The sequence below is a fragment of the Psittacula echo genome (genome assembly GCF_963264785.1).
Source record: "Psittacula echo genome assembly, chromosome: 12".
Lineage (NCBI taxonomy): Eukaryota > Metazoa > Chordata > Aves > Psittaciformes > Psittacidae > Psittacula > Psittacula echo.
The window spans coordinates 3043732-3059412 of NC_137747.1; the positions used below are offsets into that span (position 1 = coordinate 3043732).

The window sequence follows — 15681 nt, forward strand, 5'->3', positions numbered from 1 at the left end:
GGCAGTCCTGCGGTGCTGAGGAACGTCATGGGAACCAGTGCTGGCTGGGACAGGCTCTACAGCACATGCTGCAGCCCACGGTAGCTAGCAGCAGCTAGCAGCTCGTGGTAGTCAGCCATCAGAGCTGTTCCCTAGAGAAGAGATTATAGCAGTGTCGTGCAGCGTCACTCCATGATGGTGGTGATGGTGAAGTTGCATCATGGTGCTGCATAGACACACTGTGAGCCTTCCTCGTGATGATGCTGCAAAGAGTGTGCAAGGATTCAGCATTACATCCCCTCCCATGAATCAGCCTTTACTACTGCAAAAATCGTCCCCTCTGTACCCGGCATCCTAAAGGACAGCCCCCAGTTCCTATCATAGGACATCCTCTGTTGGTGTTCCCAAGCACTTGTACCATCTCATCTGTTAGGAAACGCTGGGTACAGCCTAGGCCAGATTCTGAGAGGCGATGCATGCTTGTCTCTTTGTGTATTTGATTTTTTACAAAATGGCTAATGTATCATTCACAGTGATTTAGTTGAGCGTTATCTACCAAAATCTGCCCTTGTGGAAGATGTCTGGTGGCTTTATACAGTTTCATTATGCTGTGTGTATGTTAGCTGGGGCATTTCATTGCTGTTGGCGGTCACTTTCCTTCCAGGACCACTCAGAAAGAGTTATGGTGATCTTGGCCTTTAGCTTTGCTACTACTGTGTCTTCCAGCTGTCTGTGGCTAGTTCCCCAACTTCAGGACAAACAGTATTCCCATTCAGTCTGTGTTCAGAGCGGATGGCCTGCCAATTGCTTCCGAATGTGTTCTGTAGTCAGATGAGATCATATCAAACATAAGCAAGTTTTATCTTTATTTTAGGCAAGAGAGTGTTTTATCATGATGTGGTTCCAAAGCCTCCGTTGTTTGGTTGGAATTCACCCAGGAAGTGTAGCAATGGATGGTTAAATGCAAACTAATAGGTTCAATATGAGCTACAAATGCAGAGCCTGTGAGCTGGCTGTGCAAACTTGTGTAGGAGAAAGAACGTTGTCATACAGCTGATGAGAACTTGGGAGTGATTAGGATGGTCTTTCCAGGTACTTACAGTGTCTTGCAGCATGCCCTTGAGACACTGCACGGAGCATAACATTTCACCTCCTGCTTGGGTTGCATGGGGATACACACAGCTCTCAGACCTCACAGTTGGAAAATTTGGGATGGCTCATCATTAAATCCTGGGAAGGATTCCTTGGGGCAGTCTCTTTGGGTGGTTGTTCCTATGTCTTGATCTGGAATTGGGATGTGAGGTCTGGAAATAATTGAGGGCTAATTTTTGAACAAATGTAGGTTATTGCTGTTGTGGTGAGGTTGGGAATTGCCCGACTTCAATAGCGCCAGCTGCACTTCAGCTAAAGTCACCTCGGCAGCTATTGGACATCAAGGAGCTCAGTTCTATTTCTGGTAATTAAATCCTTTTATTTCTTTCTTTTTCTTTTCTTTTATCTTCTTTTCTTTTCGAGAACAGTAGTTTTCTCGTTTGTGCCATTGACTCAAATTGAAAGTTTGAAGTCTTTGGGTGATGCATATACCTTTTTCTTATTCTCTCAAGCTATTTACTGTCAGACGTTCCTGGCCTTTTTGAGGTGAGATGCAAAGTCTGTTACAGTATCTGCTCCCATAGTCTTTTGCACTCCTTTTTCTAAGTATAAGTGCCTCTTATAATTAGTTTGCTTTCTCCATTCATACTGGTCTCTGATTTGTATATATACTCCATAGTATTATGTATTACTTTCATTACTACATTATTTTCTGTTAGAAACCCTGCATAAATGAGAACTCTGTTGTGGCAGATGCTGTGTTGACTCCAAAGGGAAAAAAAAAGCAGTTCCTGCCTCAGAGGACTGGCAGTCAAAGTGCAAAATAAAAGTTAACAGATGGATGTGGGCAGACACAGAGTATCTTGTATGTGGCACCTCCTTGACATTGTTATATGTGAATTATAACACTCTGTCAATAACCACTTAAATATTTAATGGTCTGGATTCTTCCCAGCTAAATTGGGACTCATAACTGTAGCCCCAAAGTTAGGGCTTGGCTGTCCTGGAGTCCCATCGCCAAGACCCGCAGACCTCTCTAGCGGTGCCCATTGCTTCCCGTTGCCTGTGAAGGCAACCAGGGCTCCTAAAACAGTGCTCACCGTTCAGTGCCTAGAAGAAAGGGGGGATGAATCTTACCCCAAACATTCATTTGCTGAAGGATGTGGAGTCATGATAGAAAAATAATCTGTGTACAAAAGTGATTTCATGTGTTTTTCACTAGGAAGAGTGTGCCTACTGCCCATAGTTCTCTTTAAAATAAAGCACATAAGAAACATATGCCTTCTTCGCGCTTGTCGTTCCAAAGTTGTTTGTGAAAGCAGAGTAATTGCAAGCAGAAGGTTATTCACATGCTGGTTCCAGAGGAGAGCTTGGTTTGTCTGGCAGGATTGTTCATAGCCACTTGTGCATCTCCCTTGTTACCCTGGACAGTGATTTTCTGCTGGCTGTTTTCTCCTGAGAACCAGGCTCAAAATTCGGTTCAGACACGTTTGGAGGGAAACCCAGTTTGCTGGAGCGGCCCAGATCCTGCAAGAATGCACAAGCCCTTCAGTAGGGATGCTTGCAAAGTTAAGACACAGCAGAAGATAAGATGCCAGAGAGTTAGAGCCAATAAATAGTTTTGTGGATTAATAGACATAAGCGCTAGTGCTAAAGGGAGGAAAATAGATTCTATAATGGACTGCATCCCCTGCAAAACTGCCTAAAGGGAAGGGTAATATGGTTTGTTTCCCCTTAATTAAATATTTGTTAAATGGTTTGTTTCCCCTCAATTAAATATTTGTTCTGGTAGCTCCTTTGTGACAGAAATAAAAAAGCAGCAGCATTGCCTATTCTTGTTTCTTTCAGCTAATCCTGAACATGCTGTAACTCTTCTTCAGTTCCTACCCCCCAATTATTTCCTGTAAAAAATAGCTTTCTCCCATTTATTCTCTTTCTCTTCTTCCTTGAAGCACTTCGCTGAATGACTCATATCTCCTCTTAGTAAATAGATTAAGTCTAGGAGAATGATGAAACTGCGAAGTGACATGTGAATAAATAGTGCCACTGCTTGTGTGCTTTTCCTGCCGGCAGTTCCTATTTTAGAGGCATTGTGGTATCTATTATCAATTTCATTAGCTTTTAAACCCTGAGGTGCAAGCTACTGTAGGAAAAAGTCATCACCAACCTCCTTTGGTTTTGCGGTTTCTAATCTAAACGAAATATGCCTTGATGCCAAATGCCACTGCTTATCTCAGCATTTATGTAGCAAATTCGTAAGGTCCACACCATGCACACAAAAGTAAATGTGAGAACAGTTCACCCCTGTGCTTTGCAGCAGCAGCTGCTGCAGCAGAGTTAGATCAAGAGTGGCAAAATGCAGACTTTCTTCAGCTTCAGTCCATCAGCCTAATATTCCTGTATTGGTTTAGGCAAGTAATGTGGTCTAAGAAGATGAACTCCTTCCCCTTCTGGTATAAGTTTTGTATATTTATTTATTATGTACGTATTCTACTTGGGATATTTCACTTGGTTAACTAAAATTAAATACAAGCTTCATCTCTTCTCAGTAACTCGCTACCTATCAACTAGAGAGAGCCAACTGCATGACTCAAACACGTGTCCTTTCCCTTGCAATTTCAGCCAAAACTATCTGGCATCCGAGCAGTGCAGAATGAAAGTCATATCTAAATATATGTGAGCAGAAAGAAAGTCAGTTAAAAAAAGACTTTGTTATGGAAAGCTACTACAAACCGAATCCACGGTGGCCTGGAGTTCCTCATCACACCCAGGCTGATCTAGTTTTCCACTTTCAAGGTACGCTTCCCAAAGCGGCTGCTGACACTCGTAAAAGAACTGCACATATTGTTGCATTTCCTTTATGCCTTACATGTAGTGACTAAACAGATTTAAAGGGTTTATCCAGTAAATAAACAGGATATTTATCATCATCTTAGCAAATTTAATAACACAAGAGGTTTTGCTTCATATTCATGTGGTTCCCAGCAGTGTCAACATTAATATTCAGAGCCAGCTCTTTGTCAGGTAACCCGTGAAAGAGACTGGCAGTGGCTGGCACTGCGTGCCACCCTGCATGTGTTCACTTCCAGTATGTGCAGCACAGTGGACCAGGCATAAAGAAGGTTCTGAGAATGAGATTTAAAGAAACACCCCAGTCTGATGGCGTGCCTCTTCCCATTGTACTTATGCAGTGACTAAGATGCAACTTCTCCAAATTAGGGTTCTTACATCAGGGGGACTGAGCCTACAGATGGGCTTCAAGGGCTTCTCACAGTGATATGCTGAAGCCTAAGGGGGCAGGAGTGAAAGGGCATGAAATTGTGCCTAAAGGTGCACTTTCCTGCTTGCCAGCTGATGTGGCTTCCTCCTCCAGTCAATGTGTAGGCATGGTTTGCACCTACCTTAGAATCTTCTGATAAAAAAACTTGATGACTAAATACTGAATTCTACCAAGCAAACAGGAAATCACACTCTGGAGCAAAAATTGCTCTTTCTTTTGCTGTTCCAGCCAACAGCCCAGGATGAGAAAGCTTGTGCATGTGTGAATGTGTGTCCTACAAGTGCCACATAACCCCAGCTTCCTGGTTCATGGAGGAGGTGCCTAGAAAAGTTAACTTACTGATTTCCAATAGACTCAAACAGGGATCAAGTGGATTAAAGAACTGAAAGCAAAAGTGGCACCAGCTCAGCCTTAGAAGTCCTCCATTCGGCTCATTTTAGGGCAACACTTGGCGCCTCTTTCTCCAGGAGAGTATGTGAATTGTAAGCTATATAGTTCTCCCATATATTCCTTGCACTTCAGATTTCAGTCCTCTTGCTACAGAGGGGTTTTTTTTCAGGGAACTAACCAACCAGTTAACACCCAGTTCTTTTCTTAACTGATTAACTGTGTGAAAGTCCTCTGGCCATGGACGTGTAATGATTTTTTGCTAATCACTTACAGGTTCAGGTGCAACTAATTACTGATTTACAAGAGCGTGGCCACTTGTGTAACAAGCTGAAGTGAAGCATGGCAAACTAGGACAGGCACCCAACAGCTCCCTATGGGGCAAGTAGTACAGGGAGAGCAGCACACGTTTCACCTATCTCCACTGCTGCAAACTGCTTTGTTTCCCTCGTAACTGGTCACTTTGCTTTGTATTGCTGAGGAGGGCTTGGCTGGAGGGAACTGCAGAGTAAGAACTTCTGTCCAAGGATAATGCATGAATAGACAAAAGCAAAGGGTTGCTTGTTGACAAGAAGTTATTCAGGCTGCCAACTGTCTGGGGATACCAGTCCCAGACTTCTTGCACAATCAGTGGAGAGAACATCTGTGAAGCTTCTCACAAGTGATACCCCAGCATCTCCCAGGACAAGGCATCCAGGGCTGAGGGATGCTCCTTAGTCTCCTGACTTTAGATGCCATACAGCAAAGTCGGAACAGCTCACTGTCTCCAAAGTGCTCTCTGTTACCTATGTTGGCTCAATTTCCTAATAGAAATACTTATGACCTAATTTTTAGAGATGAGGACTGCAACATTGACTGACATTTATAGGTTTAAAGGTTTTAGGCTGGTAACTTAAATTGTCGCCTATTAGGATTTTTTAGAGTGCCTAGGTGAGCTCAGCACCTCAAGCCTTTGGTAGTTTGAGATCTAGACTACCTAGGGGCTTTCAAACATCCCTGTAGGGACTTCAGAAAATGATTGCTCTCTACTACATCCACACATTTAGTATAGGCTCATTCAATGCATGTCATCATTTTGGTCTTTTTTCTGTTATCTAGGCATGTATTATTGAAGTTTCCTGAGTGTGACCTTCACAATCTTTCTGCATTTTTCAGACCAAAGCAAACCAATAATAAATCTGGTCCTTCAGGGCTATCATGGACTTGGCCAGGGCCATATGGCAAGATGATGATACAGGAGAGGTCCAGGCCCTGGAGTCCCACTGTCCAGTCTTCTGCTTTAACCACTAGGTCTTGCTTTTTTTTCAACGCAGGCTGTTGATCTTGACTGGAATCACTCTGGTAATAGTGAAGGTACTTAGAAAACCCTTGAAGTTTCTGGGGTAGTGTCACAGACAGATTTGTGTTTTATTTCCTTGATAGGTTTGCTGTGTAGTGCATTTAGGACACTGATCATTTTTAATTTGTTTTTAGCAGAAATACTATCTTTATTTTCTGCTCTTTTCTTACTGGCACACACAGCTTCCTGTCAAAGATTTTGGGTAGGATAGTACCATAGATACTGATAATTTTATCTTTGCAGCTTGCTCTGTAACTAGATTGAAATATAAGGGAAGGATATCTAAACGTCGACAGTGAAATCCAGATCCTGTGAATCACAAAGAATTTAGATATTGATTTCAGTTGGGACAGGCTTCAGCCAAAAATATGCATTTTATTTAGATCCTGTTTTCCATCAGATATCTATGTTAAGCTGTTAAGTTCATGGAAAGATGCCGATGGGTTTTGAGTCTATTGAAACTATTATAGCAAAAAATGCATCAGGGGACTTGAATTGCCACTTAGTTTGAGATCAGGAACATCTTCCAAGAGTTCCCTTAATTCATGGAGATGACCTGATTGCTGTTGGGCTGGATGGTGTAGAAAAGGTGTATAGTTTACACAGACCTCATAGATTACAAGCAGCACAAGGAAGGCAGGCTGTAGGGTGCATCTATGGGCATTATTTCAATAGGAGTAAAATTTTTTTGACGTAAAGAAAAATAAATGTAAAGCTTTACAGCCAAGTGCCTCATAGTTGTTCTATGTCCATATTTCCAGAAAAGAAGCCTTTCATTGCTGTTGATTTATAAAGCAACCCCTACACATGCACCCAGTGTTTTTCCCCAACACAGTTTGTTGGGTTTGGGCTCCTTGTGCCTGATACACCTAAGTTTGTATTTACCAGTCAATTAGTTGCTCTGCTTGCATGTGCAAAAGCTGATTTTCCAGGGTGCAGAATAGGCTGTGCAGTGACTGGTAGGTTCCAGTGTGCAATCTGTGGGAGCCAAGTAAAATATTTCTTTTCTATATATAGTCACCTGAAATCCAGCAGCAAAGATACTTCTGAATCTTGCACTCAAAACTAGCTTAGTTTTTAAGAGGCACTTTTTCCTCCTTAATATTGCAACTTCTTTAATTTCCACATGGTTTTGCAGGTGTGCCAAATGCTCTCGTGATGAATTTAAAAGAAATCTAAAAAGATCAGACAAAAGTGAAACAGAAGTTTAAATATTTAAAATATTAAAATATTTAAATATGGCAATTTTAAATAGTGCCATTTTATTAGAAATAAAAATCACCTTATTTCTGGTGGAAGCAAAGACTATAACTTCCATAATTTCTTTGCACATATCTTTCCTGTTCTTAACAATTAAGGCAAAGTCTGTGTTACATGGCCACTGTGGTTAGATCTCTTATTTAAAAGGGACTGACTTTTGATCTGGCATAAACGTGTCATGCTTGATTTGGGCCACTAAGATGCTAATATAACTGAATTTTGCAAAAGGCAGTGATTAGTCTTTGACCTGACTTACAGCATGGACCTCCTGTGCCTCTGAAGTCTCAGATCAAATTATCAGCATTTTGTGTGTTTTGTGATCAATTCAGGAGTGTAATTTTTTGCATACTTACTTTTAGATAATACCAGTGGAGAAAAGAGGGGGAAAAAGTAAAATCTAGTGCTGGATCTGAGCAAACAGAAAGGTCAGCGGTTAAGTTCTGCCTTATGTATGGTATATGCTGAAATGTCCTTTTAATAAATTAAACCACCAAATGAAAGAGTAGCTGAAAACTGTAACATTTGGCCTTGCAACACTGGTCAAAGGTGACCTTTTTTTCTCAAAAATGGTTTTGCAAATCTTTTTCAGAGCTGATAGATACACACCTTAGCTGGATACAAAACATTATATGAGAAAGAATGGCTGTGATCTTTGATCCAAGCAATCAAAAAGAAAGGTAATTAGTGTTTTTCTGCCTTTTCTCCAGCTGTGTGTTTCTCTTAACCTTTATTTATTTTTTATAATTAAAAAGTCATGCCCCTTTTTATTTGGCTTAAAGGGTTTTTTTCATTCTTTTCTTCCCCACTTTTGTACCACAGAGCTGTCCTGAAGTAGCTGGGGCCTGGTGGGCAGGGAAGGAGAGATGGGGTTGTGCATGCTGGGCTAAAGCATCCTGTTCTTTCCTGGCAGCATCCAGAACTGTGTTAGGACCGTGGTTTGCCTGATCGCGTTTGGAGGGCACGCTCAAAATTCAGGGTTCGACTTTCCTCCCCAGCCCCTGTTATGCCTTTAGTTCCTCCCTGCGTGCCTCGTGTTTGCTTTGCATGTAAAACGCTCCTTGGCCACGTCAGTGGCGCAAATGTGGAGCATCACAGGATCCCTGCCTGGTGCAGGGAGGAGCCCACTGGAGCTGAGCTTTGCTTCCTCTGATGAGACCCTCAGTCTTGCAGGATCCCCAAAGGGCACAAGACCCCAGCCACTGCCATGGGTATAGTGCTGTGACAGCGTTGACTTCATCGGTGTTACTCCAGACATATACGTGGAATAACGCTAGTGAAGTTGTTATTCCGATGCGTGTGTGAATGCGTGTGCATGCATGCTGATGTGTGTGTGTGCATATATATAATCAATAACAAGGAGCCTGACTCATTGCCAGCTGAAATTGGAGGCTGTTTTCTGTTTCTGGACTACTAGTTGAAGCTCGGTATTTAATACAACCCACTATCATCCCGCAAGTGAATACACTCCAGATTTCTATCTGAGAGGATGTGAATTAGAGTCTTAAATGTCTTTGAGGACTGGAGCCTGAGAGACTGACTCTAACCCATCAAAGATGAGTGATTAGAAGAACGCAGACATTCTCCCATGATTTCAGCCAGCCCCTTGCATTCAGTTAACTTGGGGATCTCCAAGCACCAGGGCTGTTGTAATATTTATACAACAGCAGTATCTAGCAGAGGATATGCTGAAGACATTCAGGCCTCACTAGGCATTTCCTTGGTCAGCTGTAGTTTCAATATTCTTTTTTATCATTTAATCTTTCATTATCTTTGCATATGTCCTCATGGCTCCATTTAATCAGTTCTATCATTAAATAGACCAATAGCTGTGTGCTCTAGAGCTGCCACATGCGAAGCACCTTAAATAACAATATTTTATTTATTAATCACATCATCTCCATTTCTTCTCAGGTAGCAATGAGCAAATAATGAGAACTGATACTTGGAATACATTTTAACCGTGTGACCAACAAAGATAGGTGGAAGTTCAGGATAGCAAGTTCAGCACATGAGCTCAGCTTCCTCTGAAGTTTAGATACATCTCAGAGTACTGATTTTGTTCAACCTACTTTTGAAGCCCAAGTCACTGAGAGTACACCTGGATCTGTATCCATGTGCTCCCAAATCTGGAGCAGATCACCAAAGATGTGCGATTTCACTAGACTTGGTCTGGAGGTGATTCCAAGATGTGAGAGAGATACATGCCTTCGGATCCATTCCTGTTATGTTTATATATTCATTAGATTTAGGGGCTCTGGTTGCAGAATAGGACTTTTTGTGTTGGGACAATCATTGTCTTACACATCTTTTCCTTAGAGCTCCCAGACTAGTGTTGCCTAGCTTAAACTCCACCTAACTCCTTCACTACCTGGCTTTAGGTGAAATTCAGGATGACTACAGGCTGTTCAGGCCCACTGATACGGGAAGCTCTCTGGTTATTCAGATGCTTACAACAAAACCCCAATTTGCTGCCTGTAAGAGCTTGCCCAGAGAGAGCCTGGCTGTGCCCGAGCATGGTCCCACAGCCCATCTATGGGGTTAATGTTTCATACAGTTCCCATGCAATTTTTCAGCTCTTTTCAGACTGCAGTACCCCTATAACCTCAGCCCACAAAACCCACTGCTGACCTCCCATGCAGCACGCAGGAGGGAAAGTGAAGTTCGCAGGCTGAGTAAGCCTTTTACCACACCACCTAACCTGCCTGGAGCCAGCCAGTGGAGGTCCCTGCACTAGCTGGGCTCCAGCCTTGTGGTCTGCTGTTGCTGCATGATGGATTCCACTTTGCCTAAAGCTCAGGCTGAGAAACTGAACCAAAACCAGACCCCTCAAAAGGCTGTAGTAATTAATGGTAATTCCATTTAATTACCAGCTCGTTTTTCACTTACTAGTTAACCCTTCCTAGACAAAGATGACTGTTGGTTCTGATATTTCCACCAGCGGTGGCTGTGTTAAATGAAATGTATTCAGTCCCACACTGCACTTCTGGCGCGCTGGCTGCTCAAACAAACGTGTTGACAAATAGATCAGCCTGCAGTCTCAGCCCACTTGTCTTTAGAAAGGAAATGACCCCGTAAGAGTGGGTGCCCACTTCTTTTACCACACTGCTATTTTTAGCTGAGGCTGTGAAAAATTTCCATTGAAGACCTGCTCCTCTCATTTCCTGGGTAGAGCAAACAGGAAGCTCTTCTGACTGAGCTGAAGGAGGGGTTTTGCCTGAAAGTGGACCAACCTCACCTCCCACTGGTTGCTTGCTTGCACTGCAGAGCAGCAGCACACCAAAAACCCCACATACGTGCTTTATTAGCAAGAATTCACCCAAAAGGCTGGTAGAAGCCTGCGGGTGATTGTGGCAGATAGAAAGCTGGGCAGCAGGAGAACACAGGAGTTCTGCTCTCAGCCATTCTTTTTCGTCCATGTCCTTTCCAAGAGGCTGGAATTAGAAAGAGCTAAACTCTGGGCTGTTTACAGTGAGACTTTTGACCATGGAGGGATGGAAACTGCCTCGTGTGGCACAGGCTACAAGGTCCTTTCAGGAGAATTTAGTGTACCTGGATATGCAGGCTCCCTGTCCTCCCATCAAGCAAGCACCTAGCCGTGATGTGTGTGAATACTTAGTCCTTGAGGAGTACAGCCCACCTCAGCAGACATCCATACAGGGATGAGATGGAGTTTTGCATAACACATAGAATTTACTTTCTCCAAGATAAATGCCATTGCATGTAGAGTGGAGGGAGACTTCAAACTACTAGTCAGAACTATTAAAAGCTAATACATGTGTTCTCCCTTCCCACAGACAATAAGAGATTGGCCACCATTTCTTTTAATAGTGGGAAGAGGTGAAGTATTATGTTAATTTTTTTCTTAAACATTTGTTAGAAATGGGCTAGGCCATATGGAGGAGTCCTAGAGCTGTATACCTGAGGATTAATGAGTCTTGGGTGAGGGTCAGCTTTGGTTTTAGTTAGTCCTTGTCATAGCCCTTAAATATCAGCAGGAAGAAATCATTTAAATCTGGGGCCTGAAACCTTAGCAAATTTGGTCTTCTGGTTTTAAGGCAAATTTGTCGGAGTACAGAAACAGTTTCCAAGCTGTGGACCCCCTTGGTGAGTACAGCACCAAGGAGCTGCATGTGAAATGGAGCACCAAAACAGGCAGTTCTGATGTTTCTGCATCAAAATACCCATGTCCTAGATCTCTCCTAATGAAAGTGCAGCCTAGAGAGAGATTTGTTGTTCCAGGAGGTACCAGAGGGTGCTTTAGGCAAATACGTGTGACAGGAGAGAATGGCTGTTGTAGATAATATGTAATATTGTTCTGACTTTTTTAACAGAGAACAAAGTTCTTCAGTGTCTTCTCTGGAGCTTTATTAACAAGCCTCTTGGTATCACAGTGGTGCATGGAAGTTGGCTTCTGCTACAATCTGCAAACAAACTGTAATTAAAATGTAGAGTGAACAGAGTCCATAGCAATATTTAAAAACCAACCAAACAAGAAAACCACAAAAAAGCCACTTTTCCACCTGAATTTCAATCTTTGTATTTTCATCACTGTCCATTTTATTTTCTCCAAACCTGGCCTTTTTCTTTTCAAAATATTCTTATTTCAGCCTACTGAAGATGTTAAAGTTCTCAGAGACTTGCAGGTTTTCCCTTTTTACGTTGTGTAAAGGAAGTGTCTGTGAAAGAGGGGAGGCGTTGTGTACATAACGGATGTAGCATGTACTGGAGACTTGGTACAGCTTCTCAGTTGTGTTTTTATGGTACTCGAAGCATGCTGAACACAGCGTAAACCCCCTCTCTCTGCTCTTTCTGCTGTGCCTTCCAAAAATATGTAGTCTGGGTAAACAGGACTGAAAGTTTTTGGTTTTAATAAAGTTATGTTATAAATACAGAGGGGATGTTTTCAGCTGAACAGCAAACTGCCCAAGGATTGCTTTTACTTCTTGTGATTTGGAAAGTGCTCTAATATTTCTTTGTCTTCTTTTATTTCACAGTTAATGAAATTATCAGGAAGGAGTTTTCTGGACTCCCTGCCAGAAATCAAACATAGAAGAAGAGATCTGTGAGACAACTTTTACTGAATCCTTCCATAACTGACCTCTTAGATCCTTCCAATGCCCCTGCAACCTCCTGCTTCCTTAACTCTTCATCTCAAGGCACCAATTCAATGCAAGGAACAATGTATTGGCATCAAGCTGACAGCCTTGACTAAGCAACTTGCCACCTCTCTCTGTAAACATCGAGAAGGACACCCTTCCTTTCGTCCAAAGATCGTATTGTTCTCGTGTAACAGAGCATCTGTCTGAGGAAACTCTTCAAGCCTGCTGCAAAATATCTGTCTATATCGATCTATCTTAGTAATAAGGGAGAAGGGATATGTCACTCCTGAACACAGCACAAAGCAAGCAAGGTTATATCTTAGTGCTTATTTGGGTGGGGTGGGAAATGAGGGAAGAAAGAGTAATATATTCCATAAAAGAATAACACCAGTTTGCGGTTCACTAACAATGACTTGCCCTTCAGGTCTCAAAGCCCTTTCAAGACATTTTATTGCTGTAGGAAACTGAGGCAACCCAAGCTTGCTCAGCCTTTATGCAACCTGGGATCAAAACCCATTTTTTTCTGACTCTGAGCACTGTGATCAGGATTTCAAATAGTAGATGTCAGCTGAATCCAGGAGTTTTCTTCATTTTCCTTGTCAGACTGGACAGGAGTTTGAAGGAGAGGGATGCTCACAGAGAACCAGTGAAGAGAGCAATTCAGCAGCTGTAACACCTGTCCCAAGGTAAAATAAACCCAGACAAAACAGAGGTTAATATATAGGAGTCCCAGTAAATCCAAAGAGTTTATGATTGATCCTCATTAATGTTTAGGCATTGTATGAACACACCTGATTTTCTCTCTGATGAATTGTTGCTGTTTCTTTTCCTATAGAACCTACTATTGGCTTATAACTTGTCTCATTTAGCAGCTGTAGCATTTAACCACGCAAGCTGCAGAGGAAAATAATTGCATCTTACAGAAGTCATCAATTGCATGTTACAGAAGCCATATGTTCCAGAGAAAAATACACATTTACTTATTTTTTTTACTTTTTTCACCTTGTTTCTTTAGCTTTGCAAAGCTACCAGCAATTTCTCAAAAGGTTAAATTTCCATGTGGGTTAGTATGTTTGTTATGTTCTGCTTCATGTGTTAGCATATACTGTACTGGCACATGCTTATCACGTTTAAAGGATAGCCGCTGCCATCTGCAGTTGTACAGCTAACAAGTTCATAATATTTTGGTGTGGCATTACTACCGCCGCGTGATAAAAAGGCGTCGTGAATGGATAATCAATGTACAGTAGAAGATAGCAATAATATTGTAGGAAAAACATAGTAATCTTTTCTGGTTTTGTAAATGAGGAACGCTGATATTTTTAAGAGTGCAGAGCCTGAGCTCTGTTCTAGGAAACGCAGTGAAACTATCCTGTTTTCAGTTGTTTCACGGTAAACTTTGCTGAATACCAACGTGCCCACATGCTCACAGCAGGAATTAAGTTGTATGAATACAGCAGACCAGAAGAGCAGCTGCATAATTTGTTCCCCAGTAGTGCAGAAAGCTCTCGCACAAACCCTGCAGAGCTCTTGGTTCAACAGAGATCATTTCAGGAGTATTGAGAATAATATATTTTGTACCACTAAAAGCTGGCACTTACATTCTGTGAAGTCTTCAGTTTCAGAGTGGGAGACAGAAGCATTAGACTTTCCAGAACACCTGACCTAGGCTGGGCTATTGTCTTGCATCTTAAACAGAAATCTGGAGTTCACAAGAGCTGCTCTAATCTCTGGATTTAACCAAGCCTAGATCCAGAACCAGCGCAGAGCCTTTCCTGACTGCACATCCCAAACTGGTACTAATAACACAACCTGGGGGGATTTACTGCTTTTTTTTCCCCCTGGAAGTACTGCTAACACCTACCAACAGCACCAGAATAAGCTGATCTGCTTTGTGAGATTTGAATCTTCTGTCACAAAATGAGTCCCCTGTATCCCAACACCAAAAAGTGTCTCATGCTGGTGCTTATATTGTGAGCTGCACACAGTATGAATGGCAAGATACGCAAGTGCCTGCAGAGCTGAAAATGGCTTTATTTTATTGCTGACTTCTACAGAGACAAAACTGAGGCTCAGACGAGCTGAAAAGACTTCTGCTCAGGCGAATTACTGATTGTAGTATACAGCATTCGTACAGCGCTTCAACTGGCTCACATGCCTCAAATTAGCTACTTTGGACTGTTTTAAAACTGCCAGTGCACCAAAATCTGACATATAGTGTGGATTTTTAATGCAGTCTGAGGGTTTTGACAATTTAAAAGAAATCCTCAGGGCAGAAGTTGCCTTTCAGAAGTTCTTTGCTTCAGCTGAGTAAAAGAACAGATGCAATGTGTCTGCTGGTTTGACAGTATTCAAGCTTGGACATATCAAAAAAGACCATTTAATTTTTCCTGATCTGACCTGTAAAGTATAGGGGAAATTTAAAACAAACCCAGCCAAAAAGCCATTCAAAGAAAAAAAATCCCCAAATAGGTGACATACATAAACTTTTCTCGTGCTGGATTTTAACTAGAATATCAAACAACATGAAGGGCTTTTCAAATCAGAAGACACACTGATGTAGTTTAAAAATATTTCGGCTTATTTGGTGATTGCCCATAGCAACTGCTTATCAATAGTCCTCTGTTTGCAGCTGAATGGCTGATCTTGAAGTCAGATAACACACAGCAAATGCACTGGCAGCCTTCCTCCTGCAGCGTGTGATTGCAGTATGTAAGTTCATGATGCAGACCAAGTTTCATATTTTGCCACTGTCCCCCACTGATCATTTAAACATCTTTCTCCTCTTTTTAGTATACGGCATAAATGTGTATAGCAGACAAGAAAAATGTGGACTCATAGCAAAGGCTTTTCAGCATTCTAAGGGACCCAGGCAGGCAAAGCCCTGAGCCCCTGCACTGCTCCATTGAAGCTGCTTTGCAGGATGCCTCCATGAAACACGCACTCTTTAACCGAAAGACAAGTTTTCCAGTGCTCTTCAGTTCCTTCAGGCACTTTGCTGTAGAGAGGGGGAGAGGACTTGTTATTTAATGGGCTACGAGCGCTTTACTCATGCTTGCAGTAGTTCTATTTCTTCCTCGTTTTTAATGCATAGATATTAATCTGTGTGTTTGTGTCAGTGCATATACATATATATTTATATAATATAACCATATATATCTATATGGATATATTATATACATATAATTATATATGAACACACATTTCCCTCCCCCCACAATTACAAACCTGGGGCATGATCCTGT

General features: G+C 42.0%; 1 protein-coding gene across 1 annotated transcript in view; it reads left to right on the forward strand.

Annotated features, from left to right (window-relative positions):
• NFATC2 (nuclear factor of activated T cells 2) overlaps window positions 1-12387 on the forward strand; it is a gene marked incomplete at both ends in the record, with an annotated part of 84583 nt that extends 72196 nt beyond the window's left edge. The window contains one exon of the mRNA XM_080627622.1: window positions 12332-12387. Within this exon, the coding sequence (XP_080483748.1) occupies window positions 12332-12387 (56 nt within the window). The remainder of the gene's footprint in view (window positions 1-12331) is intronic.
• Between the last annotated feature and the right edge of the window lie 3294 nt (window positions 12388-15681).